General features: G+C 38.8%; 1 protein-coding gene across 1 annotated transcript; it reads left to right on the top strand.

Annotated features, from left to right (window-relative positions):
- Window positions 1-27,648, top strand: FAM91A1 (family with sequence similarity 91 member A1). Its single transcript, XM_040065187.2, has 24 exons — window positions 1-147; window positions 1,896-1,980; window positions 2,677-2,828; window positions 3,613-3,670; window positions 5,234-5,301; window positions 6,500-6,613; window positions 7,652-7,742; window positions 11,140-11,202; window positions 12,280-12,386; window positions 13,139-13,177; window positions 13,281-13,393; window positions 14,221-14,339; window positions 14,763-14,875; window positions 15,082-15,168; window positions 15,587-15,719; window positions 16,347-16,495; window positions 16,869-17,003; window positions 19,155-19,268; window positions 20,195-20,267; window positions 21,490-21,639; window positions 22,132-22,239; window positions 22,502-22,625; window positions 23,655-23,724; window positions 25,025-27,648. The coding sequence occupies exons 1-24, from the start codon at window positions 76-78 to the stop codon at window positions 25,199-25,201; spliced, it is 2,514 nt and encodes an 837-aa protein (XP_039921121.1). The 5' UTR covers window positions 1-75; the 3' UTR covers window positions 25,202-27,648.

Here is a 27,648-nt window from a genome sequence, read left to right as displayed (position 1 = left end):
TCCCGGGGCTGGAGCGGCTCCTTCCCGGGCCCGAGCGCCTCCCGGCGGCGGGGCCCGCGGCCCGGCCTGTTCGCCATGAACATCGACGTGGAGTTCCACATCCGCCACAACTACCCCTGGGCCCGGCTGCCCGCCAGCGTCAGGCAGGTGCGGGCTGCCGGGCTCCCGGCCGGGGAAGCGGCGGGGGAACACGGGGCACTCGGCCCTGCCTGCCCTGGGGCAAGGCGGGCGGGCCCGCGGGGTGCCGCCGGGGGCTGTGGGGCTCTCTGTGGGGCTCTCTGTGGGATCAGGGGGGATGCACGGACCCGCTGTGGGGAAAGGGGGCTCCGCGTGTGTGAGTGGTGTCTCTGGGGAGAGGGGGATAAGGAGACGGTGTGTGCTCTGCGTTGAGAAGCGAGGAGTCTCCGTGTATGTGTGTGGCCGCAGTGAAGAGAGGGATGAGTCGGGGTGCCTCGGGGTCCCAATGGTCGGAGGGAGATGTGGGGTCCTCGCTCAGCTTGTGCAGGTGTAGAACAGCTGAGTCGGGTGTCCCCTGTGGCGCCCGAGTGGTGGGAGCCGGAGCAGGACAGGTGCCTTCAGAGGCTTGTGCAGCCCCGTGCTTCAGCAGGCAGAGGATTGTTTGCTGCAAGTAGCTCCTAGAAAAGGAAACCTCATGAAATTTTGATTGCCTGGACTTAATGGGCCTGTGATAGCTACGGGGAGGTATTGTGTCGAGTTGAGAGGAGGCTCTTGTTTTAACGTCTTACAGTGCTTTAAAGCAGATGCTGTTAAACAGTTCTTGCTCTTGCACAGAGGAAGGGTGGAGCGAGGGTGAGTAGTTGCTGCAGGCCACGAGTAATGGAGTTTCTTGAGTTTGTGATTGCAGGAGCAGTAAGAGGAGAATAAATGATGATTTTTTTCCTTTACCTGTCCAGCTGAGTGCCATATTGTTGGCTTTGTGATTCAGCATAGAAAATATGCCAGTATTTATTGCATTATTTTCTTTATTGTAACTTCTGGAATACTGTTTTGTCTATTTTAGTGTTAATATAGTCCTTAATATTTTTATCCTTTGAGCAAACACTTGGCTCCCTCTTTGGATATTTAATCAATTCCAGACCTCATCTCTGATATCAGGTGTTGCTTTTCTAATTCCTTATTCTACAGTTTGTGTGCAACTTTTGTGTTTATCCCATATGCACAGTAAAGTATCTTTTTGTCAAAGGATTTCTGTTAATATAAGCATCAATGAGGAAACCAGAAGAGGGGAAAAGAAAAACCAAACAACCCAGATCACTTGATGCAGATGCAGAGTAGAGGAGTTATATGGGGAATATTGAGGGGGCATGTCTTGAAATAAAGCATCTAAAACATGAACCAAAGTTCTGTTTTTATCTTCTTTTATGGTATGTGCTTGTTCCTTAATCTTGTGACCTAGGATCACTTGATAGTTTTACTTCCGCAAAGCTGCAACTTGAGCTGTTTTTTTGTTTTTTTTTTTTTGTGTGTGTGTGTGTTAAAAGTTTCTGAGGTCTAGCAGAGCTTTGCATCATTCACCGTACTTGTTTGTGCTACACAGATTCTGAGAAATTTCTCAAGGCTGACTGACACTGAATGCTTGGTAAATGTTTGATGCATCATGTCTTTGATTGGAACATCAGATGCTCCCTTTTTGTCTGTGGTACTAGGAAAAAAAAATCTAAAAATGATTGCTTAAATATGCATCCTGTGTAGAGACCTATTTAAAGGTATTTTTGAACTCATAGAGAGACTAAAGATACTGTCATGTTGAACTCGGGGACTCCCTGAGCAATGACAACTGCCTCCATGTGTTTCCTCATAAGACACTTTACAGTGGTTTAATTAAAATGGTGGGGGGTCGTGCAAGTCAATTAAAAGTTCTTTATGTTTTCAAGGGTCTTGGAAACTCCCAGAGGGAATATGAGAGGCAAGTCGTACTCTACAGCATCCGCAATCAGTTGCGTTACCGGAATAACTTAGGTGAGTAAAGAGGCAAAGTAACTTCTGATTCCTGCCCAGTTCTTCTGTGTGGAAGCTTGTCTTTACTGTAAAACTGTAAGGAACAAGTCCAGTTCAAAGGTCCGTCCTTCCTTGAAAATAAATGCTTCTAAATAATAAAAGCATGAAAAATCCTGACTTTTGAGTCCTTTTGGCAACTTTTCTAACAAAGCACCCTTGAAGATTACTGAGTTGGCAGGTGGAACTGAATTCCTACTGTAATTCTGCCATTTTCCAAGAAATTAAGAGATGTTAAGAGATGGTTTGGCTAGTTAAGCCTGTCACTAGGTGAGATGCAGATAGTTACCGTGACTCACAGGAGCTTTTGGCTATGACTGCTTTGCAGTCTTTCAATTTCATTTACATTGACTGAATCCATTTGTCTTCCCAAAGCAGATAATAATTTCACTAATTAACAGATAATTTTCTACAGGTTGCATGAGTTCTGTCTCAATGGGCCACTTTCTGGTGACCTTTTAGATAAACCTGGTCCTTAGAGTCTTTGAGGCTACTTGTATCATGTGTAGAAGTCCTTGGATGCTGAATTCCTTGCACCGCTACTTTATTTTGCTTGTAACTTTCTGTCCATTGCCATTATGCTAATTTTAATCCTTTGTTGTAACACTATTTAAAAAAGTTGAACGTCACAGAATATTGTAACTTTTTCTCCCCTTGTAGTTAAGCATGTCAAGAAAGATGAACGTAAATATTATGAAGATCTGTTAAAATACAGTCGAGATCATCTCATGTTGTACCCGTATCATTTGTCTGACATCATGGTGAAAGGTCTGAGGGTAACACCATTTTCCTATTACACAGGCATAATGGAGGTGAGTGCAGAACTGGGAGATGTTGGTAATGGCCCAGTAATGCATATGAGGCAGTGTCAGGTGTTTTTTTTTTTGGTTTTGTGTAGGCCTCCCAAGAAGTAAAGAAACAGTAAAGAAAGTTTGTAGAGATCTGCTTTTACCTGCAGTGTTTTCCCTTCTGCCCCATTAGCCTTTCAAGAGCTGGACTTTTGTCATTCGAAGCTGGGTTGGGACTCATTCTGAGACCAGACTTTGTCTTTTGATGGTTGAGATTTGTGAGTCTTGACTTAAAACTGTGAAAGAAATACCTCTTTTTAACATATTGGAAACTTTTTGAGAAGCCTGAAGCAGATCTGTTTCTATGAGAGCAAGGATGGTTCTGTTTTATGTCAGCACTGTGGCAACGTTTTTTATTTTCGTTGGACATTTGAAGTGCTTTTATTTTATTTTGTATATAGCAATTGCAGACATAATGGATTAGTTGTTTGTTTATTCTGTTATTACTGTTAGCAATTCTGTATGCTGCTTTGTTTTTGTGAAGAAAGACAGAATTTTATTAGTCTTTCAGCCAACATTTTTTTTGCAAAGCTTACATTAAACAGAAGTCTCACATTTTATGTATTTAAACTTACTGTGTAATGATTAATCAAATAATTGTCAAGTTTGATAAAGTAACTGATTTTAATAGATCTGTTTAAAATTAATTTCATCCTTAAAGTAAAAAGGACAGGCAGAATTTTGGACTTGCTTCTCTGAAATGATGACTTTCTTCTTGCAGCTTTAAAAGTTTTATTTTCTTTTTAAGGATATAATGAACAGTGAAAAAAGCTATGATTCTCTACCCAACTTCACTGCTGCTGACTGTAAGTATTACCTAGATTAATTACTCCTTTCAGTGAGTTAGAAATAAGGAGCTTCTGAAATTGGAGTTTTGGGCATCTCTTTGCTTGAATATGAGCATGTGAATGAAGGTGTAAAAACATTTAAATAGTGATATTAAGGAGTGTGTGCTCTTCATATAGAGTTCTGTCTCTGCAGGCAGGACTGGAATTGGGCTGGGTTGAGTCCAGATAGGCATGGTACCAAACCTTGCCTGTGTCCTTGCTTGTTGTGCATTCCTGTTTGCCTGCACCTCCCATTGATGTTCATCAACAAACTGAGCTGCTGGTCCTTTCCCAGTGTCCTTTTTTTGGCATGTGTTGGGCAGAAGACTTTAGCAGGACACGGAGAGGCTGCTGACATGCCTGTGAATTGGCATCAGTGTGGGTTGGGAGATGATGTACCAGAAAAGACAGGCAAGAGAATCTGGTATTTTATGACACTCTGGATGTGCCAGATGTTTTATCTACTACACCTTGGTATGGGATGGGGAGCTTAGGAAAGCAAAAACCGTGAACTTGGTGGAGGAGAGCAGAGTAACATCAATAGCCTATGGAGAAGTCTTATAGAGCAAAATGTAAAGGCACAGGGAGGTTATTAACCTGCCACTGAAATGTTATCTATAGTTAACACATAATTCCTTGCCTTTGGTATGCGTTCATAGAAAGGTTTTTTTAAGGATAGTGTGTAGTCAGATGAGGAGTAACCTGCAGCTTTTGAAAACAGCTGGTTTTGATTTTAGAAGGATATTCTCAGTTAACTATGTGTTAGCTTCTATGTGATGTTCACGGAAGGGAAACAGAGGAGGAAGAACTTTCCTCAGCACTATTTTGCTTGTTGGAATTCCAGTGTTAGTCAGGAGTTTGAAGAAAGAAAAGGTTTTCCTGTTTTTATTTCTGTTGCCCTCAAACAATTCTTAGCACAGCTGCAGGTTAGTGACTGGAGTGTAATTGACTTAACCTTCCTTAATTGCATTTTTTTCATAAATGCTAGTGTTGAACTAGAAAGTTGGAGTTAAAGCTGAGACAGAATATGGCTTAAAACTAATGAATAGTTTTCTACTATCTGTTTGTGGTTCCCTAATGGTTGAAGGCTAGAGATTATGGAATTAAATTCTGATTCAGTTTAACTTAAATATATCTTAATCATATTCCTTAGATGATTAAGTGGCCTTTTGTGTCTAATTGTGTCACAGAGTTCTAATCCAGTGCATGACATGGGCTTTTTTAAGGGAAAGAAAAACTATCACCATTAATCTGAAGTTGTTGATGGGAGTACAGGAGGAAAGGAGTTGGATTATTATCTGCTACCCTGTGCCTTGAGCGATAGGGGATTTCTTTTTTTTTTCCTTTTTCCCTTGACCTGTACACAGTGAAAGAATGGGGATAGACTATGGAATGAATTTGTCTCCTATAACTGTCCGTATATTTTTGATAAGAGTAAATAAAAAGGTTATATAAGAAGAAGGTCTGATCTTTTGAAGAATGTTCAATATATCTTCATCTTAAACCTGTCTTAAGAAAGATAAAACCTTACTTATTTTTCAGGTCTGAGACTTCTTGGCATAGGAAGAAACCAGTATATTGATCTAATGAACCAATGTAGGTCTTCAAAAGTAAGTTTGTCTTTAATTTTCCCTCCCTTTCCTTTACCCTTCTGTCCCTCTCCTCTATATTATTTCATAGGAAATGAAGACTGGAATAATATTCTGGCCCTGGTCAGTTTAATAGTGTGGCTAATTGAGTGTGATGTAGTGCATTGTTAATTATATTATGTTTCCTCAAGTAAATAAAGAGCTTTTTGGTTTAAAATGAAAGTATAGTAAATTACTACTTTTTAATTTCTGTTAATCTTATATTTTTAGGGCTGTACTTTATGATACCAAATAACTAATCTCCCCTGGCCATTATAAGCAGGGAACAATGATACTGGTTCTGAAAGAATTACTCCTTGTTTCTATGTGGGCCATGGAGGTCACAGTTTATTCTGGGACAGTGATCCATCTAGGTGTAAATTCTTGCAGTGTGTGAGTTTTTCGGTAAGACAGTGCTAATGAGTGCACAGACATCCTTGGATGTGAACAGCACGTGTGGAAAGCACTGTATCACAGTTGATAGAAGTAGAGCCTTTAGTTTGCAATGTTTTTTTCCTTTCTTCAGGGTACTCAGAAGTGCTCTTGCAGAAGCTTCATAGTCCTTTAACTGCAAGTGAGCTTACCAAAATATGCAGCTGATAGTGAACCAAAAAGTGTTGACTGTGCAATGAAAAAGAAACTATTTAGCTCTATAAATAAACAGTGTCCTCCAGTTTTTCTTTCATGGATTGACATTCACTGTACTTTTTTAGCACTGTGCTTATTGAGAATGTTGTACTTTGTCCCTTAAAGTAAATAAAATGTGTTCCTAAAAAGTGTTTTTTGAAATCACTGAACTTCTCTAAAACTGCTCTAAAATTCTATATCTGTGCTCCCTTACCTGTTCAAATTAGGAAATGTCTCAAATAGTTTAAATTTGGACTTGATCCATACGGTGGAATAGTGTGGATTTTAATTAGCAACACCTACAATGTGGATGAGCTTATGGGAAGATTTAACAATATCAAGTGGAAATATTTTTTTTATTTTTCTATGTGATCTGAGACAGGAGAGAAGCTTTTGCTAAATGACAACACTAATAGCTTGTGTTTCTCCAGTCTGTAAATATATTGTACTTAAAAATGGATGTTTATACAGATCAGTTTTTATAAAGGTGAATGAATGTCTGTGTGTGTGAAGTGCTCTTTATTACTTTCTCAAATGGACTGCACCACTGCAGAAATTTTTCAGAAGGAAAAGTGCCCATGATCTGTTACCCGTGAAGCCCGTGGAGATCGCTATAGAAGCGTGGTGGGTCGTGCAGGCTGGTTACATCACTGAGGATGACATCAAGGTAGTGTAGTATGGATTGCATCTCTAAATCTGGGTGAATACTGATAATCCCTGAAAGCAGGGGCTTTTTTTCATGTGCAATACACAAAGATTATGTTACAGATTTGCAGCAACTCGTATGAGTATCTCAGAGATTAGAACTAATGCAAATTGTGATGTTTTCTTTGACACGTTCTGCCCTCTCTCCCCTTTGTATTTTCTGCACTATGTACAGTATAGAGGTTGTTTTGCATCAGCCAATCTGTGTTAACTTATGTGCATGATCATATGATTTGTAGGAAAGAAGCAACAAAGTATGTTTTCTTAAATTTCATTTTTAAGCCCTGACAGGTCAGTTTTGACTGAATCTTCAACTTCACTGGAATTAGTATCAAAATGGCAGTGGAGTTGATAATATTTTCTTTGTTTCTGTTCTTTGTGTCTGCGTAGTTTTTCATTGTTTGCATGTAAAAAGCTTGTGAGATGAGTTACTGTTTCAGTCTCTACTTTCATTTCTCACAGGCATTTTTTTAACAGTAATTTGATCTGGATTTATTTTCTTCTCTAGAAGTTTTTTTGTTTAGATTAGAATATATTTAAAGTAGCAATGAAATCTCTTTTTTTAAATATCTTAGGCTACTCATATTTGGACATTGCAGCAACCCAGAGTAGTTAATTTGAAGCCAATTACTTTGATATTGTAATGGGCCTCTTTCTAGAATGTTCCAGTTGTGTGGCTGAACACTCAGTTTGGAATTTTTAAAGGGCAAATCTGTTGTACTGTGGATTTCACTAGCCAAATTCTTGTGCAATTAATTTCCTTTCCTGGAGCATGCACAATTTTGTGTGGGAACAAGCTAAAAAAAATTAGAGACTTTTAACAGGAACTGCAGGAAATTCTTCAGTGCAAATATTTTGGTTAGGAATGTGGGTTACTCCCTGTACTCTTATATTACTTACAACTGATTTGAGGCTTAAGTGTTTGGGAGTTTTTTGAGTGGTATGAAGTTGCATAGACTCATTTCTACAAGAAACTAATATGATTATTTTTTTAACCTAGATTTGTACTACGTCAGAGAAGTCTGCTATTGATAAGATAATTGATTCAGGTCCTCAACTTGCTGGTTCATTAGACTTCAATGTAGTTCACAGTAAGTTTTAATGAACATTTCTGATTTTAGAGCTTGCTTAGTAAATTGTAGTAGCGTCTGGAAACTAGGAATAAAGGTGATGTAAACATTTGAGGCATAAAGGAGAGTTGGAGGAAAATATTTAAAAGCTTGTACAGTCTGCAGTCTAGATCTTGTAAATGGTTTATTGGTGAACAAGTAGCAGCTCTGTTACGGCTCTGTTATTGTTTGCGTCAACAAATTCTTTAATTAGAAGCTGTCAGTAAAGATTGTGGGGGAAGAGAATGTAGATGAGAACAAGAGAAACTAAAATGAAAAATGTCAGACTCCTTCGTAATTAAAGTTCACTCCTTGCTTTTCAAAGGAGAGTTTTTAGATTTTTCTACTATTTTAATACCATAAAATTGGCCTGGTTTGTTCCACAGAAGTCTGCAGCTGTTACTGGTTTCCCATTTCAGTGTAACAATTAATAGGTATAGAGAAATCATATTAGGGAGTAAAAATTCACTGACAAAATTCTCCTTGAAAAGTCTGGTCTGTGAGGCCTTGGCTTGCTACAAACACTCAAACCTGCACACTGCAGTTTTTAATGAGAAATTTTCAGTCAGTTTCACCATTTAAACATAATCCTTCATCACTTTGGGAGAGGAGTCTCTCTAGAGTCTTATGGAGACATTCACCACAAGACAAAGACAGACTTGTGGCTCCCAAGGTCACAAATCTACAACCACCTGGAGTTTTTGCAGATTGTGCTGTTCCACCCATTAGCAGCCTTTGCCTTGGCTACTCATGCGCCTCTCAGTGTATCTGGGTACTGTTTAGGAATGCTTTTTCTGGTACTGGTTCTCTAAAATTGTCTTTATTTCAAAAGAAATAGAGACTTCCTTTTACCCCATGAGCCGAGGGCTTAAAATCACTTTCTCTCTAAAATCATCTTCATCTCAGAGGCTGAGACCTCCTTTTAACCCAGGAGCGAGGGGCTTTAAGATTCTCACTTAAATCTCAATCATATCAGTCCCCAGTTCTCATTAGAACTAGCATTCCCCCAACAACATGAAGATGTTACAAGGAACAGTCCATTTCTCCATAGTTTACCCCAGAGAAGTCCGGTTAAAAACGTCCACTTCCTCGATCCAATTGTCCAATAATATTATCAGTTCTTTGACTCTTTAACCACTGACTTATGCGGTGTCTTTTCTACGTCTACTCTGTCTCTTTCTTCTCTTTCTCAGGAAAGGGTTAGGCCTTGGAAGCTTCATGTTGCCAGGAAAGGGTTAAATCTGCCCAGGCCGGCAGTGGCCATGTGCTCTATGCCCAGGGCGGATGCAAAGCCGTGCTGATGGGGGAGGCTGGTGGATATCTTCCCCTCCACCCCCCGGTGTCATTTAGGGTGGCTCAGCTCAGAGTTGTCATGACGCTGTAGGCTTTCTTTCTCCGCTGCCAGCAGCTGTTAAGCCGGCCCATGGCCTGGCCCCTTCTTCCGCGGCCCCGGGCACGTGGCCAGCACTGCCGAGCTGCAGCCTCCCCTCTCCCCCGCTGGCAACCAGGTGAAGGGGGCTCAGCTGGGTGAAGGGGGCTCAGCCAGGAGAAAGGGGGCTCAGCTGGGTGAAGGGGGCTCAGCTGGGTGAAGGGGGCTCAGCTGGGTGAAGGGGGCTCAGCCGGGAGAAAGGGAGCTCAGCCGGGGGAAAGGGGGCTCAGCTGGGAGAAAGGGAGCTCAGCCGGGGGAAAGGGGGCTCAGCCGGGGGAAAAGGGGGCTCAGCCAGGAGAAAGGGGGCTCAGCCAGGAGAAAGGGAGCTCAGCCAGGAGAAAGGGAGCTCAGCCGGGGGAAAAGGGGGCTCAGCCAGGAGAAAGGGGGCTCAGCCAGGAGAAAGGGAGCTCAGCCAGGAGAAAGGGGGCTCAGCCGGGGGAAAGGGGGCTCAGCCGAGGGAAAGGGGGCTCAGCGGGGGGAAGGGGGCTCAGCCAGGGAAAAGGGAGCTCAGCCGGGGGAAAGGGGGCTCAGCCGGGAGAAAGGGGCTCAGCCGGGGGAAGGGGGGCTCCGCCAGGAGAAAGGGGCTCAGCTGGGGGAAAGGGGCTCCGCCGGCCCGGGCCGCTCCCCGTATGGGCAGCAGCTCCCGGGGGCCCAAGGGCAGTGGGGCCTGAGCCGGGCCCTCCTCTGCTGCCCACGATGTTACCTGGTGACTGACCCGAAAGCAAGAGGGTGACCTGCAGGGAATCAGAGTTTTTATATGGGTACTTCCCAAAGTCACATTTGACATCCTCAGTGGTCAAAACAGATGCAAATATCCCAACTAACCTTCTGAGAGGTGCCTGTTCTTTCTAAAGCAGTTCTAAGGTCCTGACCTGAAAAAACATTCCACATTCCTCTATAACTAAAAAACCAAACTGTGCCAAGCCATGATAATACGTTACTGCCTGAGATGAGCAGTGAATCAGCCTGAATCCAAGTGAGTTAATGGGTGAATGCAGACCAAATTTTATCTAAGATCTGATTAAGGATGGCAGTTTAACTAGATACACTGTAGCTGTACAGGCACACACTATAGCTGAGCTCTGTGTGTGTATAAAACATCCTGACAGTTCCGCTTCAGGTGTTCAGTAGCACTTCACCTGAGGGCTCTTTGTAACTTTGCCACCGTAATGAATATGGTGTAGATGCACTTATCTTGGGTAACACCAAAGAAACCACAGACAATAGATTTGGCTTATTTATGCTGTGCAGTTCAACTTTATGCCTTGCCATTAAAGTAAAACTAATATTCAGGAAGCATTTAAATACTGCTTTAAGGCAGGTGGTGTGATTCTTGGGGTGTGCTGTGCAGGGCTGGGAGTTGGACTCCATGATAGTGATAAGTCCTTTCCAAATCAGCACCTTCTATAGTTCTGTGATAGCTGCTAGAAAACTTAGACTTTAAAGATAACCATACTATAATGTTTTTCCCTTTCTTAAGAACTTCTTACTGGCTGCTGTACAGAACTTAGTTGAGATGCTTAGTGCTCAAATCAGTTTCAAGCTGGGAAAGTGCAATTTAAATGTTTACCATATTGTCCTTGTATGCAGTGTCTGTACAGTGAGGATGGTGAGCACTAAGTTAACATTTAGGCAGGGATTTGCTCATGTTTTTTAAATGGAGCTGCTTTAATCTGTGCTCATTTTGTGGTGCAGTCCTGGAAGTACTTGTAGGTTCCAAGTGTGCTGCATCAGGCTACAAGTGAGGAACTCTGGTTTAGGGTGCCACCTGGTTGGTATTCGGTGTGGTTTATTGATCTGTGCATTGCAAAGAAATATTCTACTGGGGACGCTATTAGGAAAAATTACTTTAAAATTTGAGTTTGCTGGTGGGGAAGTCTGCTTTATGTCTTCAGTATTTTGAAAAATGCTTTTCTTCTTTTTTTCTAAAATGTCATTTTATTTAAAAAGGTTTGTATAACAAAGGATTTATTTACCTTGATGTACCAATATCTGATGACAGCTGTATTGCAGGTAAGTAAATATTTCATATTATTATACCTATATTTTCTCAGTTTCTTTTCAATTGCCCTGGAATTCTCTGTCTTGGAAGTTGCTTGTGTGCGTACATGTGCCTGCTCAAAAAAAACATTTGAGCTGTGAAACTCTTTACTGACTGAATGTTTTCATTCCTATTAAAACATTGTTTTTATTGTATATAGAATTTATTTCAACTTGAATTCTTAGGTTATATTGAATGCATATTTAGGTAAGGTGAGATTTCTTTTATGGGAGTCATGGCATGAATTAAAAAGTACCCTCCTGTAAACTTGTAAGGAAAAGGAAGAATAGCATAGAGAATTGTAGCTACCTTACCAAACATACATGGGTTTTTGACTTCTTTCCAGACAGATGTAAGGTTTTTATAGATAGCAGTTCTATTCTTCATGAGTATTGTCACCTGAATTAGTCACAGACTGTGTCTGGGGTCTGTGCAGGAGCTTGAACTAGCACAGCATGTGGGCTGGCCTTTGAGCAGCTTGTTTTGCTGTGATAGGTCTCAGGGGTTTCCAAAGTTGCTATCATCTGCAGAGGCATAAGTTGTTTGGATATTGGTCATGCAAAAGTACCTGGCATTGCTTTATAGAGATGATTTAAGTGAAAGTCCTCTAAATACAAGAGACTTACTGCTTAGGTAGTTGCTCTGGAAGTTTCAGTTCTGGAGTATGTGGGTGGTGTGGGTTTTTTCATGTCCTACTCCAATCACAGTTGTGATTTAATCTCCATCCACATTACAAAATCACTTTATGGGCTGGACGCTGGAAATCATCTGTAGTTGATGAGCTGGAAAGTGTAAGGCTATGATGGAAGATAGCATGGCTTTATTTTCTATAAGAAAATATGTTGACAAGTATTACTTTCTTAAGAAGTGGGGGAATTTAAAATACCTCATATGCTATCTTCAGGTTTTTATTCTTTGTGCCTGGGAAATCCTCAAAATTGCAGGTACCATGAACACTAAAGTGTAAACTCATTTTTCTGTTTTACTATGGTTTCAGTTCAATAAACTAAGTTACCAAATTGTAATTTTGGAAGTAATTCTTATTTCAGTGCCACCACTTGAAGGTTTTGTGATGAACAGAGTGCAAGGTGATTACTTTGAAACACTGCTGTACAAGATATTTGTTTCAATAGATGAACATACTAATGTGGCAGAGGTAAGTAAAACTTAACCTGTGTCAGGGAGATAGGAATACTTGAAAATGGCCCAAAGCACACGCTACAGATATTTAAAGATAATGGCTGATATACAGTGATTTTGTTTAGACATACTTAAGATGCAACCTATACCTGTCATAGTGCTTCAATCTTGAAGGAGTACCTTCAGTTTAGTGAAGCAATTACATTAGCTGGAATGAACTTATACAGAGTTGACTAAAGTAGGCTTTTATATCAGTTAGAATTGGAAGAAAGTCTGTTTTGCTAATGTGAAAAAAGTTCAAGTATTTTTTTCTTAGGCAGTGAAAGCACACAAGGGTGTTGGCTTAAAAAAAAAAATGTAGCTTTTGCGTAAGCATAGTTTCAGTATGAGAAATATGTTTCCATAAGGTCTTCTCAAAACTTGCTGATTAAATGTTTGAAAAATACCCATTAAATATAGCTGGGATTTGTTTTCCTCTTTGCATATCTTCTGACATACATGACTAACCTAAAATGATACATACAATGATATAGCCTAGAAGTTAAAAAGTGGACTATAGCTTCATATTTCTTCTGCATACTTGCAGGTGGGGCAGTTAGGAGGTTTTGTGTTTTTCTTTCATCATCTTTGATGCAGACAAAATTGCTTCTACCATTACAGGCTGGGTTTAGAAATAAGACCAATGAAAAAATGCCAAATCCCACAAATAGTGATTACCTGCCCTGTTAATTTGCTGACTTGTTTTCTTGTCTTTTTTTTATTTTTAAGCTGGCAAACGTGTTAGAGATTGACTTATCTTTAGTAAAGGTATGTGTGTACAATGCATTTGTTTAACTGCATACAGAAAGTTCACTGTCTTGCACCCTTGGTTTCATACAGCAGTTCCTTACTCTGTGTGTGTGTTCTGCAGAATGCTGTGTCCATGTATTGTCGGTTAGGCTTCGCTCATAAAAAAGGCCAAGTAATAAACCTGGATAATCTTCATCCATCATGGAAGAATGTTCCTTCAGTAAACAGACTGAAGTAAGTGTCTTTCCTCTTTCTTAGGCTTATTTTTCTCATTGAAGGAAAGACTTAGAACATCTGGTTTATAGCTGTTGGTTGCTTTCTTTGACTTGTGCAATAACAAATCTCACTTGGCTTTCTAAGGTGTATGACAAGAATACATGATCCTCATGTTAATCTGAGGATGAGGAATGGTAATTCAGCCTGTAAACTCAGAGTACTCCATTTGGTGCTGTTACTTAGAGCTGGCTTTTTGACCTTTAGACACCTAGTTGCTCACTTTTCCAGGAGGCTGTGGCACTTGGCGCTGCTGGCAGTGAATATGTGCATAGTTTGCTTGTTTGCTGTCAGGACCCATTACAGTTCTGTCAGTGGCACTCTCACGTAAGTGTGCGTTGATATCACTTCCCAGGAAAGTGCTGTTAATACCAGTCCACAGAGTTCTCCAAGTTGAAATGCCAAGTTGCATTAATTAGGAATTGTTAGGTGATTTTAGTTAAATATCTACTAACCCATTTAAAATTACTACTATGCCTGTTTTCTTTAATGCTTTTTCAGACTGTGAGAACAAAGTGGATTAGATTTTTTCCATTGGATTCTTCAGTGATGGTGGTTTGATTTTTAAGATCTTTTCACAGTCTGATATTTCCAGCCCCCCAATAGGCCTTTCTACTGAAGCTGAAGCAGGACCCTGAGGGATATTAAACTTGACTGATTTAGGGCTTGGATATATTGAAAGGCATGTGTTGGGTATGCCTGTGCATGGACTACTAGCACTGGAAGGCAGAGATAATTCCCTGGTGCTACAGTGACCGATAGATGTGGACTTTAATTCACATTAATAGGAGTACTTTGGATCCTCAAAAGATGCTGCTTTCATGGGACAGTGGGGAAAACAGAAGTCCTATACAGGAAGCTGGGTCATCAGCCACAGATACAGATACCAACAGTCAAGATGATCCAGGTTAGCACTAACAGTACATTTTAATACATTAGGATCAATTATTTTGATATTTATAGAGTGGCATAAGCTGCAAAGAGGTCTAGAAACAAGTGAAACACCAATTATGTAGATCCTTTTGTCATAGGGACTACTCAGTGGGGGAGGTGGTGTCCACTTCTTGGTTTAAGAGTCTTTGGCTAAATAATTTCTTTCTGAAGATAGGACTGATCTGTATTGTGGATATAAACTTGAGAAAAAGATACCAACTTCTGAATTAAGTTAATCAGGAGTTAAGTAGTAATAAGGGAATTTTGTTTTACTTGGTATTGTGATAACTAACTTTTTCCTTTTTTTAAAATTTTCTTTGTTATTAGATTAAACTTGGTGGTACCATTTTTAAATTAAAAAAATGTGATCATCTGCTTCCTTTTTGTTTTCTATTAGCTGAAACAGCCAGTGTGAGCAGCCTGAACCTGTCCAGTGGACACACGAAGCGCATTGCCTTCCTGTTTGATTCTACTCTCACTGCCTTTTTAATGATGGGAAATCTCTCACCAGTATGTCCAAATTGTTTGATGTATTATGCCAAGAATAAATATGTAGAGCTTTAAATTACTTTGACATCAATATAATACAGTTTTATTCAAAAAATAAATATTAAAAAAATCTTCTGTATTATTTATTAAGTAATAAATACAACTTGATACAACTTCTACTTGCCCATTCTGTTCTCAAAGAAGACAGTTTTGTTTTGTTGTTCCAGAACTTGAAAAGTCATGCAGTCACTATGTTTGAAGTTGGGAAACTGTCAGATGAGAGTCTTGACAGCTTCTTGGTGGAGCTGGAAAAGGTAAATCGTTAAATGTTTGACAAAATGCTTCTTCAGTATATGAAGTGTTAAGGGACGCAACTCCACGTTCTAAAGGTAATTCTAGAAGGACAACTATAGGATCTGTAGGAGAAGTGCTGTTAATTGCTGTATCATTCCATACCAGTCAAAATGACTGGACACTTCTATCCTTTTACCTAAAGAATGAGTTATGGTTCTGATTTATAGATATTGTCTTTGTGTACTTTTTGACTGTTCCACTAGCATGGCCAAGACCTGCTTTTCATTTAATAGTTGCTGTAGATCACCTTTGCATATAAGCTGCAGGGTTATTACTCAGTTACAAAGCTTTAGAATGCTAATTTGTTCATTTTTCCTTTAATTGATCCTTATGTAAACAAACTGCCACTTGTATGCATTTGTTTTGTCTCTTGTTTAGGTTCAAAGCACAGGAGAAGGGGAAGCACAGCGATACTTCGATCACGCCCTTACGCTGAGGAACACGATACTGTTCTTGCGGCACAATAAAGACCTGGGGGCGCAAGCTGTACAGCCTGATCAACCAAATAATGGTACTGTGAGCACTTCTGGAAATCCTTCTTAGTTGGTTTACTCACCTGCCATGGACTCAGCTTGCTGCCCTTGTAGCACTCAGTATCCTACTTGTTTGAAAATATTTTGAGATGTTTTTCATTGTCCTTGGAGCCTGTGTTACTGGGTTTGATTGTTGAATGACAGATTTGCTTGCCAAAGCTTGCCCTTAAGATGCAAAGCAACAGATTAAAGAGTAATAAGGGCAAGACAAGATGAACTTCAAATCACTTGCTTCTGAAAGCCGTATAGAGGAGTCAGCTGTCAGCTGTTCTGTCAAAGAAACATTTTTCAAGCCATGGAAAGGAATGTATTCTTCTAATGGGGATAATTTTTTAGGTTTTTCTTTTAAAACTTAACTTTCTCAGTATCTCTGTGTTTATTTCCTGTGTTCAGTTAGTTGGTGAAGAACTCGTTCAGTATCAGACAGCCCTGTATGCCTAGAATTGCTAAAATTTTGTACAGATTTTTTAAAATTCACCCCAATTGTTTAAAACTTCATTGTGGAAAATACTGTATGCATGGGCTTAGCAGAGAATGGAAATCATAGTTTGTGTTTGTATGTTCCATTTAAGAGTTAATTTAAGAATCTTGTATTTTGAACATAGGGTTCCCCTTGGACCTGCTACGATGTGAGAGTTTGCTTGGTTTGGATCCAGCTACCTGCAGCAGAGTTCTCAACAAAAATTACAGTCTGCTGGTTTCCATGGCACCACTCACCAATGAAATTCGACCTATTAGCAGCTGTACACCCCAGGTGAAAAAAATTCTCAGATGTCCCTTTTAAAGTGACAAAATTATTAGCATGTAATTTATCTAATAAAAATGTTGAGGAAAAATGTGAATATTTAGTAAATTAACTTTTTTTAACTTATTAACAGTTTTTCTGTTCAAGTTTGAGTCATTGACAGATATTTTGTTCCTGAATTTTGATTCACAGAAGATACATTACAGTCATCTTTGTATGAAGACCCTTCTGAGTACCTAGAAGTGGAGAGTAATACATTCGAACTTCAGTGCTCAAAAACTGGATTTATATTTTTTAAAACTTTTGCTTCTTAAATTAAATCTGCATGAATGATGGTTGCAATCTGAAATTGTTTCTAATTTCTCAAATAATCTCTCTGCAGCATATTGGGCCTGCAATACCAGAAGTCAGTTCAGTTTGGTTCAAACTGTATATATACCATATAACTGGACAAGGACCACCCTCCCTCTTGCTCTCTAAAGGAACACGTCTTCGAAAACTCCCAGATGTTTTTCAGGTAGTCTGTGTATGGATTTATTTTCCCTTCTTCTCCAAGTCTTTCAAAGAGATGCTGTATGCTATTAGAGGTAACAGTTGAAGTCAGAGGTACAGTTCATTGTAGATGATGTTCCTTTTCTAGAAGCGAGTTTTATGTAGCATCTTGGTTTGTTTTCTTTCAAGGTTCTGATAAAGGAATGCTACTTATGTCTCTGCCTTTGTCAGAATGTGACTCCAGTATATTTGATGCCACTCCTTTCATGTTTAGTGTAAAATGTGGTACTACAGTCTTAAGAATTGGGGTTTGTTAGGCCATCCACAGAGAGTGTTAGAAAGATGTAGAAGAGCTGTGTGAAAAGATGAAGACCTAGTACATTGTGCTTTTCTTAGCATTGTGCAAGAAACATCAATTCCACATATAATTCTGCCTGGTTTAGAAGATGGCTAACATGATCACTTTCGGTTTGTCCAAATCTGTGCTGGAGACTTTGGAGTTATTGGCTGTAATTCTGCCTGCAATTTAAATGACAGAATAATTTAATGAAGTTTGAATTAGGTTGGAAAAAAGGTCTTTCTAGCCCTGTAGTATGACTTGTAGCAGTGTCTGGAAGCAGGAAAAAGCATCGCATTATGTAATACTTCCTTGTGAGACCTTTCCACTCCTGCATTTTCTGGTCTGGAACTCCCTGGCTGCACCTGATTCTCTGTACACAGAGATTGTGACTCAAATTGTTTGCTCTCCACTGATGAGCTGATTTCCTCAATTCCTTCTAGCCTGTAATCCACCTAACTTTTTAGCATCCATACAGTGCTTTGGCTAGGAGTCCCACAAAACAGCACATCTTTCTGCCTGAAAGATTTCCGATGCTGCCTTCTCCCATTCTGACTCTGAGATGTTAATAAAGACAAATGTACCACAAAGGAGCACTGCTGGGTATTCTGTATACTTGATAAATGTAGGTGGAAAGGCCATAAGAACTTCTAAACTTGCCTGAGCCAAAAATCTTTGCATCTATTGACTTTAATTTAAAATGCCATGGGCATTTAGCAATGTTTGGGTCTTGCTGCTCACAATGGAATTTGTAAAATAGTCTTGTTCAAGTTTATAATTGCAGAGAGGCCTCTAAAGTTTTCATCTCATTTTTTTCATTTTGTAGATACATGATGAACTAAATATATTAGAAAGGTTTAGAGTCATTCAGAGAGGGAGTGCATTCTTTGGTGTACCTATATCAGCAGTTCTCTCTAGCACTAGGATTTGTAGATTCCCTTCATCAAACCTTACATGTGTCCTTTCCCTTTATGATTTCAAAAATTTTGTGGACACCTTGTGGACATTTCTAAGATATACTGTAAGATCACACAGGATTAAGTGAATCAAGTCTTGTAGAGCAGAAGGCATTTTGTAAGGCCATCAGTGATGACCTTGATTCAAACCTTAGTTTGTCATTAGTTCAAACCCCCAGTACATGTACATGTACGGATTGTGCACTTTGGCTAGTAAAGCCTTGGAAAACAAAATACTGCATGAAATATCAGTGTGCTGACCAGACAGATTTTCTTGAACTAAATGATCTCCCAGTCTGGATTTTTTTTTTTTTTTTTCCCTCTATGGGAATATAAGCGTTTCCCTCCTGCTGTTGTTTTATAACATCATTTTCTCAGGGAACTGTCAAGATATTTCTAGAAATTTTATGGAGATGCAGTGGAATTTGATCTTGAAAACGGAGAAACCAGGAAATTATTTAGTGGTTTTGCCTTCCTGTTCCCCACCCAGCCCTTGATAGATGTTTTGGGGATTGATTTATCTTTGTTCTTTGCTGATAGTGTTAGTTTATCCAGCTTATATTTTGCTTTTAAATTTATGTGGGATTATATTCATCTCCTGTTTGTTAGAAGGCTGCTGCAATGACCACATACCTTTGCGGGATTTGGTGACAGATGCTTCCTGTCCAAAACAGTATCTTAACTTTGAGGTTAGCAAACTTCTGTCTTTACCAAGAATAAAAACATGAGTGATCCTTGGTTACAAGGATAGCACTGTAGAGCTGTAGTTACCTATGATAACTTTCTAGTTGTGACAGTATGCTAATGCCTAACTCGAATATTTCACTTTATGTGCTTAGATAATTCATTACTACTACACACACTCTTCATTTCTCTCTTCCAGGGTTATGATCGGTTACTAATAACATCTTGGGGTCACGACCCAGGAGTAGTTCCTACTTCAAATGTGCTCACAATGTTGAATGATGCTTTAACTCATTCTGCTGTTCTAATTCAGGTACAGAGTGCTCTGTATAAATGATGAAAACCTGCATAATTTTTTGAGTTAAGCTGTTCTGTGTTAGAGTATTTGAACAATGTAGAAGAGCTACACTTTTGCCAAGAGCTGAAAAATATGTTTAAATTCTGTTAGCAGTGTTGCTGTGGTTCAGTGGCAGTTAAGACACAGGTTTTGAACTGAAGTCACATTATATATGTGTTATTGTATTATGGGCAAGCATAATGAGTTTTGGTAGCTAAAGTAGGGGAGATAGTAAACTGGTATGAAAATCTGTTATGGAAATAGAGGGTCCACAAGGTTTTTAGACAGCAGTGACACAAGGTAACTGGTATTATGAACTGTTATTTAAGAAATACAGCTTTTCAGACTGCTTGGTATTTAGCTCTTATAGTAAAGTATGAACAAAACATGCTGTTTATCACAAACAGCAGAATAAGTTGGGTTTTTCTGTTCAGAAGAATTAAAGTTGTTTCCTCATCAGTTTACTTGGTTCAGCTGAATGCTCAGAATTGAAATTTAAATAAACAGATGTTTAATATTGTAACAAACATAAAATTACATGTTCTCAAAGGCCAGCTTGTAAGCAGTGTGTGACTGCTGAAAAATGTTCTGTATGCAGGGGTGGGAAGTGCCTCTTGCTCCAGAAGTGCTCAGCCTTTAGAAAACACTCTTATAGCCAGGAGTTGGAGAGGAAAATTGCTCCTCTTCAGTGGAACTTAACTTCACTGTATTTATCACATGCATTTTAAGGGGAAAGGTGGGGTACTTCAATTATTTCAGCTGAGCAAGATGTTTAATGCATAAATACCTCCTTTGGTTTGTTTCATCAACTTGGCCGGTACCCCTTAAAAGGGAGCACAGTTAGGACTGAGCAAAGCTGATGAGTATTCTTTCTGTTCCTAATTTAATTTCTTGATGTTCAGGGTCATGGCATGCATGGAATGGGAGAAACAATGCACATTCCTTTCCCTTTTGATGAAGCCGAGCAACAGGGAGGTAACAGATCATCTTCAATGTAATTTCTACACTACATTGCGCATCACCTTGTGCAATAAGGTTGCAATAGTCCTTTTAAAACAAATTTTGTTGATCTTATGAGTCATATGAGAAAATGGAAAGTTTTAAATGGTTGACAAGTCTCTTCTGAGCTTAGCGATATCAGCTTCCCCTTTCTATCTTCTCTGACCTAACAGAAATGTGTTTTCTGGCCTCTTACCTACTAACACATATGTAAAAAAGTGACTTTCACAAATACCTCCAAATTTGTCTTTGTGCATACTTGCTTATTAACTAGCATATTTATTAGTGTAATAAATTATTCTTCTATATATTATATTGAGCATTTCTTAACTGTAAGACAGGTGAGACCAAAACTGAACAGATTTACCTTGATTATTAGCACCAGAAACCTACTATGGAGGTTTTTTCCTCAGGAAAAGCTTTGCTAGCAAAAGCTGTTCCTTCTAAGTCAGCCTAGCTCAACTGATTTTGAAAAGCAGGAATTAGCAAGTTCTCAATACTCCTTAATGAGGTGGACAGAAGTTTTGCATAGTTGAGGCTATAACCTCTCCAAGTTAGAGCTGTCATAAAAGTATGAATTTCCAGATCTGAAACCTAAAATTATTGAGGCTACTGCTTAGAAAAGTCTGAACCAAGTAGAAATAAAACTAACTTCCTAATTTAGTTTTTACTAGATTCAAAGTTAATTACTATTATATTTACTCTCTCTCATAAGTCTGTTTTTTCATCTAGTATCAAGTTGGAAGCAATCCTGAAGTTAGAAACTCTCAAGTTCTGACATGAGCAAGTCGGTGTTGAAATTTCTTGTTAAGCTCTAATGCTGTGTTCTAATTCTTCAGAATTTCAGATATGTGAAGCATGTATTTTGCATTGCATCTGCCATAAAGACTCTGGCACTGAAAGAGCTGGACACCTGATTCCTAGCTGAACCTTGCCATTTCTGCTGTCTGAATGTGCCTGTGTAGGAGAGAGATTGTCTTTTGTTTGTATTTTTCTTTCTCCTTGACTCTATTACTATACTATAAAATACCATGTCATGCTTGGTGTTATCCCATATCTAACAATGTGATCACTAAGACGGAGCATTACAAGCAGGAAAAATCCAAGTAAAACCTTACCCTGGCCTAGAGAGGAACCACATGGTTATTAGGGAGGCCTCTTGTAAAGTATGCTGGAATATGTTTTGTTTCCTCCTTAGACTTCTCTCGTGTGAACATGGGCATTCATACAGCTTTAAAAATACTGAGAAACAAAGTGGACTTGCAGCATTTTTGTGGCTATGTCACAATGTTGAATCCTTCAAGTCAACATGCTAGCAGAAAGATGAGTGATGCTTCTGATGGAAGAGGTTGGTTACCAATAATTGTCTTTTTTAATCTGTGTCCTCTTAATTTCACATACAATCACTTGAGCAAAGGTGAGCAAGCTATTAAATTCTTTTATTTGTAACTCTACAAAATACTGTCCAACACAGATAGAAACCCATTTTGAGTGTAAATCTGTGGGCAGTAGGCTTACTTCCTAATTCTTCTTTGAGACTGGCTCAGAAATACCAAATACAAATTGATGAATGACTGAACTACAACAGTAAATAAAGGGAGAAAATACTCTTTTAAATATTAAAAATAAATGGTGTCCTTTTTAGATACCAGAGCTTAATCGTTCATAGTTCTTGAGGATACCCTAAATAACTCTTCAGTCCCAAAGTGACTCTGGCCCTAAGTTTCTCCCTATCCCTTCTTCCAGTTTTATAGCTTTATATCATTGCTAACTAAGTACTGTAAAGGTAACTAAACTTCTGTTCATGTGCATGTTTATGTAAGAATTACTTTGTCTTTAGGAGAGACTGAAATGGCATCAGGATCTGATGCAAATGGGAGCACAGAATCATTTGAGATGGTAATAGAAGAACCCTCAATGGATTCTGCAGTCAAGCAAAGCCTTGAAGGTAAAACGATGACAAACGGCTTGTACTAAACATTACCTTGTTTTTAAGGATCTGAGTTCATTGTTTGATTGTTCACTGGGACAAGTCCAGTGTGAAATTCCTCTTCAGATTCCCTTAAATATTTCAGCAGTTCAGTAAATGAACTGTCTTTAAAAAGTATGAACTATCTAGTGGATCCAAATCTAAGGGTTTTGACCCCAAAATGAGTTTTCTTGCTTTCTTTTTCTTACACTTTGCTTATCCCTTGTTTTTCTTTCTGTAGTACCAACAACTGAACTGGAATGGGTTCCCCTGGAATTATGCTTTGGCATTCCACTTTTCAGTTCTGAGTTGAATCAGAAGGTGTGCAGAAAAATTGCCACTCATGGATTATGTAGAAAAGAAAGGTGAGCTGTATTTTATTGGTTGCAGGTTTAACAGATGGTGTGTCTGGAGCTTCTGCAAAAAGAGATACCTACAACTCAATGACTATAAACAAGAATTAACTATGTTTATAGAGTAGCTAATTCTGATGTGTAAGGGAGGGGGTTTTTTGGCTCATAGATGTGTACAACTAGTCCTCAGTTGTGGTTAGATTAAGATAAGGCTTTTTTTTTTGTACTTTCTATAAAGCAAAAATTAAGTCTTTGTTGTAAAATGTCTATGAGCAGATCAGGATAAAAGTAAATTTGGGTGCCTTCCTACTTGTTTTCCTTTCCTAGCCTAGCACGGGCTTGTTTTCCTCCTCCTAACTGTTCTGGAGTGGGAGAGGAAAGCGTGCTGGTAATCCTTTGATGTGAAATGCATTTAGCTCTTATGGAAATTTTCCTTACTGTTGGTGTCATCCTTGATAAGTTTAGTCACGGCTTGTGATCCAGCTATCTAATGCTTTTTACTGCAGCTTGTTTTTATGAAAGATTATTCTTTCAACAATGGGATTTGGGGGTTTGTTTCTTTTGTTTTGTGGGGGGTTGGTGGGGCTTTTTGTGGTATATTTTTTGTGGCTTTTTTTTTCCCTAAGGCACGGTTCTGGAAATCAAAAGTGAGGAAATTGCTGGAAATAAGGCTTAATCCTCTTATTATAGTAGTTGACCTGCTTTTAGCAATGTGCCACTTAGAAATTTCTTAAAAGTCATGTTACCAGACTGTCCTAGATAAGACTTATTTTACATAAAATAATATTCTTCAATTGCAGTAGTTTCATTTTATTCAGTGTAAATGGTGTGGAAAATAGCTTTTACCTGACTAGACTCAAGAGCAGATGAGTCAAGCACGTCTTCAGTGATGACAGTGTTATCAAGCTTTATGTGTGAAAGCTTTTCTCACGTGATGTTAGATACTACTGGAGTTATTTGTGAGCAAGTTACTATAGGTGTACTTTACTAGTAAAAAATTGTCTACCTTGACCATAGGTTCTTTTCTTTTGTATTTTACAGCCTTCAAAAACTCCTACATTCCAGTAGAAAGCTGTCTCTTCAGGTCCTTAATTTTGTTCATTCATTCCAGGTAAGGAACAATAATCCAGGTGTTAATTGTTCTGTATGATGTATCATCCCTTTCTGCCCTCTTACTTGCCTTCCCTGGGTGTATGAAAACATACATGGTTTATTTGCCTTTTCTTTAAATGGTAACTGTATTAACTTGAAGGACAAAGCAAGTACTTCCCTATCCCTTTTTTTAACCTCATTTAATACTTTCCTCAGCTCTGTGGTTGCTTCCAGTGCGTAATTATTTTCATTGGTCTTTATGGCACTTTCTCAGCAAAGTTGTTCTTCCCTCCTCCTGTTGTAACACAGCCTACTCTGCTGGTATGTGGTGTGTGCTTGGATATGTTGGAGAGATTTACTGCAGACCAGGGAGATGCTAAATTTATCTGCCTCTCAAGTCAATGTTACCTTAGAAAAAAATACATTAACATGGATTTCACACCAGTTACTTTTGTACTTGTCCTAAGATCCTCTAGACCTTATTGTTCAATGAATATAAATATGTAAAACTACATACTCTGGAAGAATTTTTAGGAGTGTAAGTAGGAAATAGGGATCTTGTGTAGTAAGCAAAGATGAATTCCAGGTTTGCAGCCTGCTCTAATTCTGCATGGAAGCAGGTCATGTCCTTGTGTAACATGGAATATGCTTAGCTGCTCTGTCTTATGATACTTTTCTCTGAAATGCCGTTTTTAGCAAGATAATGAATTTGCAGGTTACTTAACCAGATAGTGTTATGGATGGTGTCATCCTGAAACTTTCTGATGAGAATGTTGAAGATTTCCAGTAGGTTTAAATCCCTGAAACCAACTGTCAGTCTCAAGTGACTCCTGTCCTAATGTGTTAGATGTTATCTCTGAGATACACTTTTCTAGATGATGTCCATAGAAAGGAAAAAAAAAAAGGTGCTGCTGTGAGTTTTAAGATGAGAAAACCAAACTTCTGGGAAATAGTACCCCTCAGCATATGGTCAAGTAATTTCCTCCAAATACCTGTATCCATCTTAGCATGGTACAGATAAATAGAAATCTGATAGATGTCCTGAAGATTTTTGAGCTTTCCATTCATTTTTTCTAGGTCTTCAGTTTTAAGTCTCAAGGTTCCCTGAAGGTTTCTTGGAAACCAAATCATGCATGCAAATATGCAGCTGAGGCATCTGTATGTTTATTTCATTTTGTTTATTGTTTTCACTTCCATAATTATTTGGTATTCATTAAATTATAGTAACACACTTCAGAAACTCAGAGTGTATTTGCAGATTAGATTAACCTGTCATATTCTTTGCTTTTAAGACACGCTTTTGTTTGTTTTGCTTTTAGGAAGGTATTTCAACGCTGGATCAGCTCCATGATGCTGGTTCTTCAAGTTCACTTCTGCAGCCGATTTCTGCAGACATGGGTGTTCCTCTTCCTGCCAAGAATCTCATGTTCAAGGAAGGTGTATTGTCTGAATGGAATGGATGGGCCCCTTCCTCAGTTTTTTTCAACCACACCTAGGGAACAGGTCAAGTAGAGGTTCTTGTGCATTGATCACTAAATGCCTTTCTTCTATTACGGTTAATTCCTAGTGCCAACCACTAAGAAGTGTACTGCTGCTGCAGCATAACCCGTGTAAAAGTAGTGTTACAAAAATGTCTTGTGTTGCAGTATTGGGGAAGTACTTAAACTGTCTAGAACTTACTACTCATTACTGCATATCTTGCTGCAACAGGGAGCTTTTTAGCTGTCAGCACTATTTTTATCTTGAGACAATCTTTCTTTTATAACTAAACGTGCCCTTTCTAGGCTTTCTGATGATTGTTAAATTTCTATGCTGTCACCACGAAATTGCAATAGTAGTTTTCTATGTTCATTACTCAGACATAAATTCTGTTTAGTTTTGTACTGTATTACTGAAATTTTCTCTGTATAAAGGTAAGAGACTTGGCTCTTCCTCTGAAAGCTCAGTGATACCAACTGATTAAATAAAAGTATCATGATGATTATGGGGCATTAAAGATTGTTGAATTCTGTAGTTCAGCTTAGCGGTACTTGACAGATCAGTACAATGGAAGGAGGCGGCTGAGTTAGTGCAGACTCAGTGTCCTGCTGATGACCTAAGGCCACTTTGAAGATGAGTGGTGCGCTTCCATCTCTGTCCATATTTGGTGGAGGTGTGGAACTGTGCAAGATCTGAGGTGATTATCTCTGTTTGCAGGGTTCTTAATGAAAATGGATTCATCCTTCTCTTGGTATGAAACCAGGAGTGTCTGAGATTTGATCCCACTGGGAGTCTTGCTGTAATTTGAAGCTGGTGATGATTCCTGTGGGCATAAATTGAGTTTAAGGTAGATAACTAGTTCTGTCCTGTTGATTAATGTTTGAAAGAACGGAGCTCTTAATTTTTCATATCAGTTGTTAGCGAAGGAAGATAACAGCAGAAGATGCGAAGACAGAAAATTCAGTGAATCTGTGTTCCTTGAACTATTAGCTGTTGATCATGAAAAAAATTAACAGTAAGCTTTTTCATCTAAAATCATGTTCTGGCTCTATTTGTAGGGGATGACTTTATGTAGCATGACTTTACTTTGTTTATATTAGGTATTAACAGCTTTTTGCCAACTTAAAAATCTCTGTTCTGTTTAGCACACAAGGAGGACGAGCAATGTAGTTTGTTAAGATTTCTCTGCTAGCTCCCTTCTTTACTAGAACTGCCTTGTTTTAAATAGTCATAACTAAAAATGAGACTTAATCATCCTGTCATTACTATCCTGCAATACACAGTGGGTCAAAGATCTGTGGCACAGATGGTGCTGAACAGCAGCAAGGAGAAAAATGGCAACGTTTGGGTTTGTGTCCTGTTCTGCATTAAAAAAGCATGTCAAAAACTTGAAGAGGACAAATGTACAAATGTATAGGATAATGCAGTCACTTAATTTACAACTGTGAAGATCCCATTCTTTTTCACTGGCTTTATGGACATTCCTGAAGTGTAAGCGTGGGATTTGTGCTCTAAGAAACTGGAAGTCTCTGGTACTTCAGTTTGCTCAGTGCTGCTTTCTTACATCAGTTTAGTTCTGGAATTTTACCAGCAACAGCTGAACTTAGCATTCTGCATATATTACAGTTACATTACTCATCTAAAGTTGATCATTTACGCTTCTGTGACTTTTTGTACTGGACATGCATACTCTCCGTAGCGGTTTTTAAGTTGCCTTATTTCCTCCTAACTAAATTGAAGAGTAACTGGATGTCATTCTGCTAGAAATGGCTGTGAAAACCTTTACTGTGAGAACTGTTACATGGAGATGAAGCAAATACCTGGCACTGTAGAGGAATTAAGCAGTAGTGATGACTTACACTTTCAGGGCTATAGATGTTTCTTTAAGTGCTATTGTGAGCCGCAGTAGGTTGAGTTAGTTTGCTGTATTGTATTAAATTTTGCCATGCACTATCCATACTAATATGTAAGGTCATGATAGTGCAAGTTGTATGAAAGTTTGAAAATAGATGAAAACTTACTGTTCTCACTGCATATTCTTCAGTGTTGCTAAGTGAAGGATATTATCCTTTGTTATTAGGTTGTCTAAAGTAAAGTTTCTCCATAAAAGTAGCCTGCTCCTCAGAGTTGGTTAATACCCATAAATCCTACAGTTAATGGTGAGAATTCCAGATGTGTTGCAGTTTTTTAGACGTCAAGCCACTCTAATTTAGGGGCTTCAACACTAGTTTAGGAGCTTAAATATTAAAATCTGCATATCTGAAGTTTACTGAATAAATTGCAACCAAAGAAGTCTATTGAAATTCCTGAAACTCTACTACAGCACCGTGCTTGGGATGGTCAGGAGGCTTCAAACTATATGACTTGTTTTAAATATTGTGTAAAAACCCAACAGGTCTCAAAGGTCTTCATACCAAATGAATCTATTTTATATTGTATTGCAAATAAAGACAAATTAAATCAA

The sequence above is a fragment of the Hirundo rustica genome, chromosome 1 (assembly GCF_015227805.2).
Source record: "Hirundo rustica isolate bHirRus1 chromosome 1, bHirRus1.pri.v3, whole genome shotgun sequence".
Classification (NCBI taxonomy): Eukaryota; Metazoa; Chordata; class Aves; order Passeriformes; family Hirundinidae; genus Hirundo; species Hirundo rustica.
The sequence above is the reverse complement of the archived record's forward strand: the minus strand, read 5'-3'. Positions and strand labels throughout refer to the sequence as shown.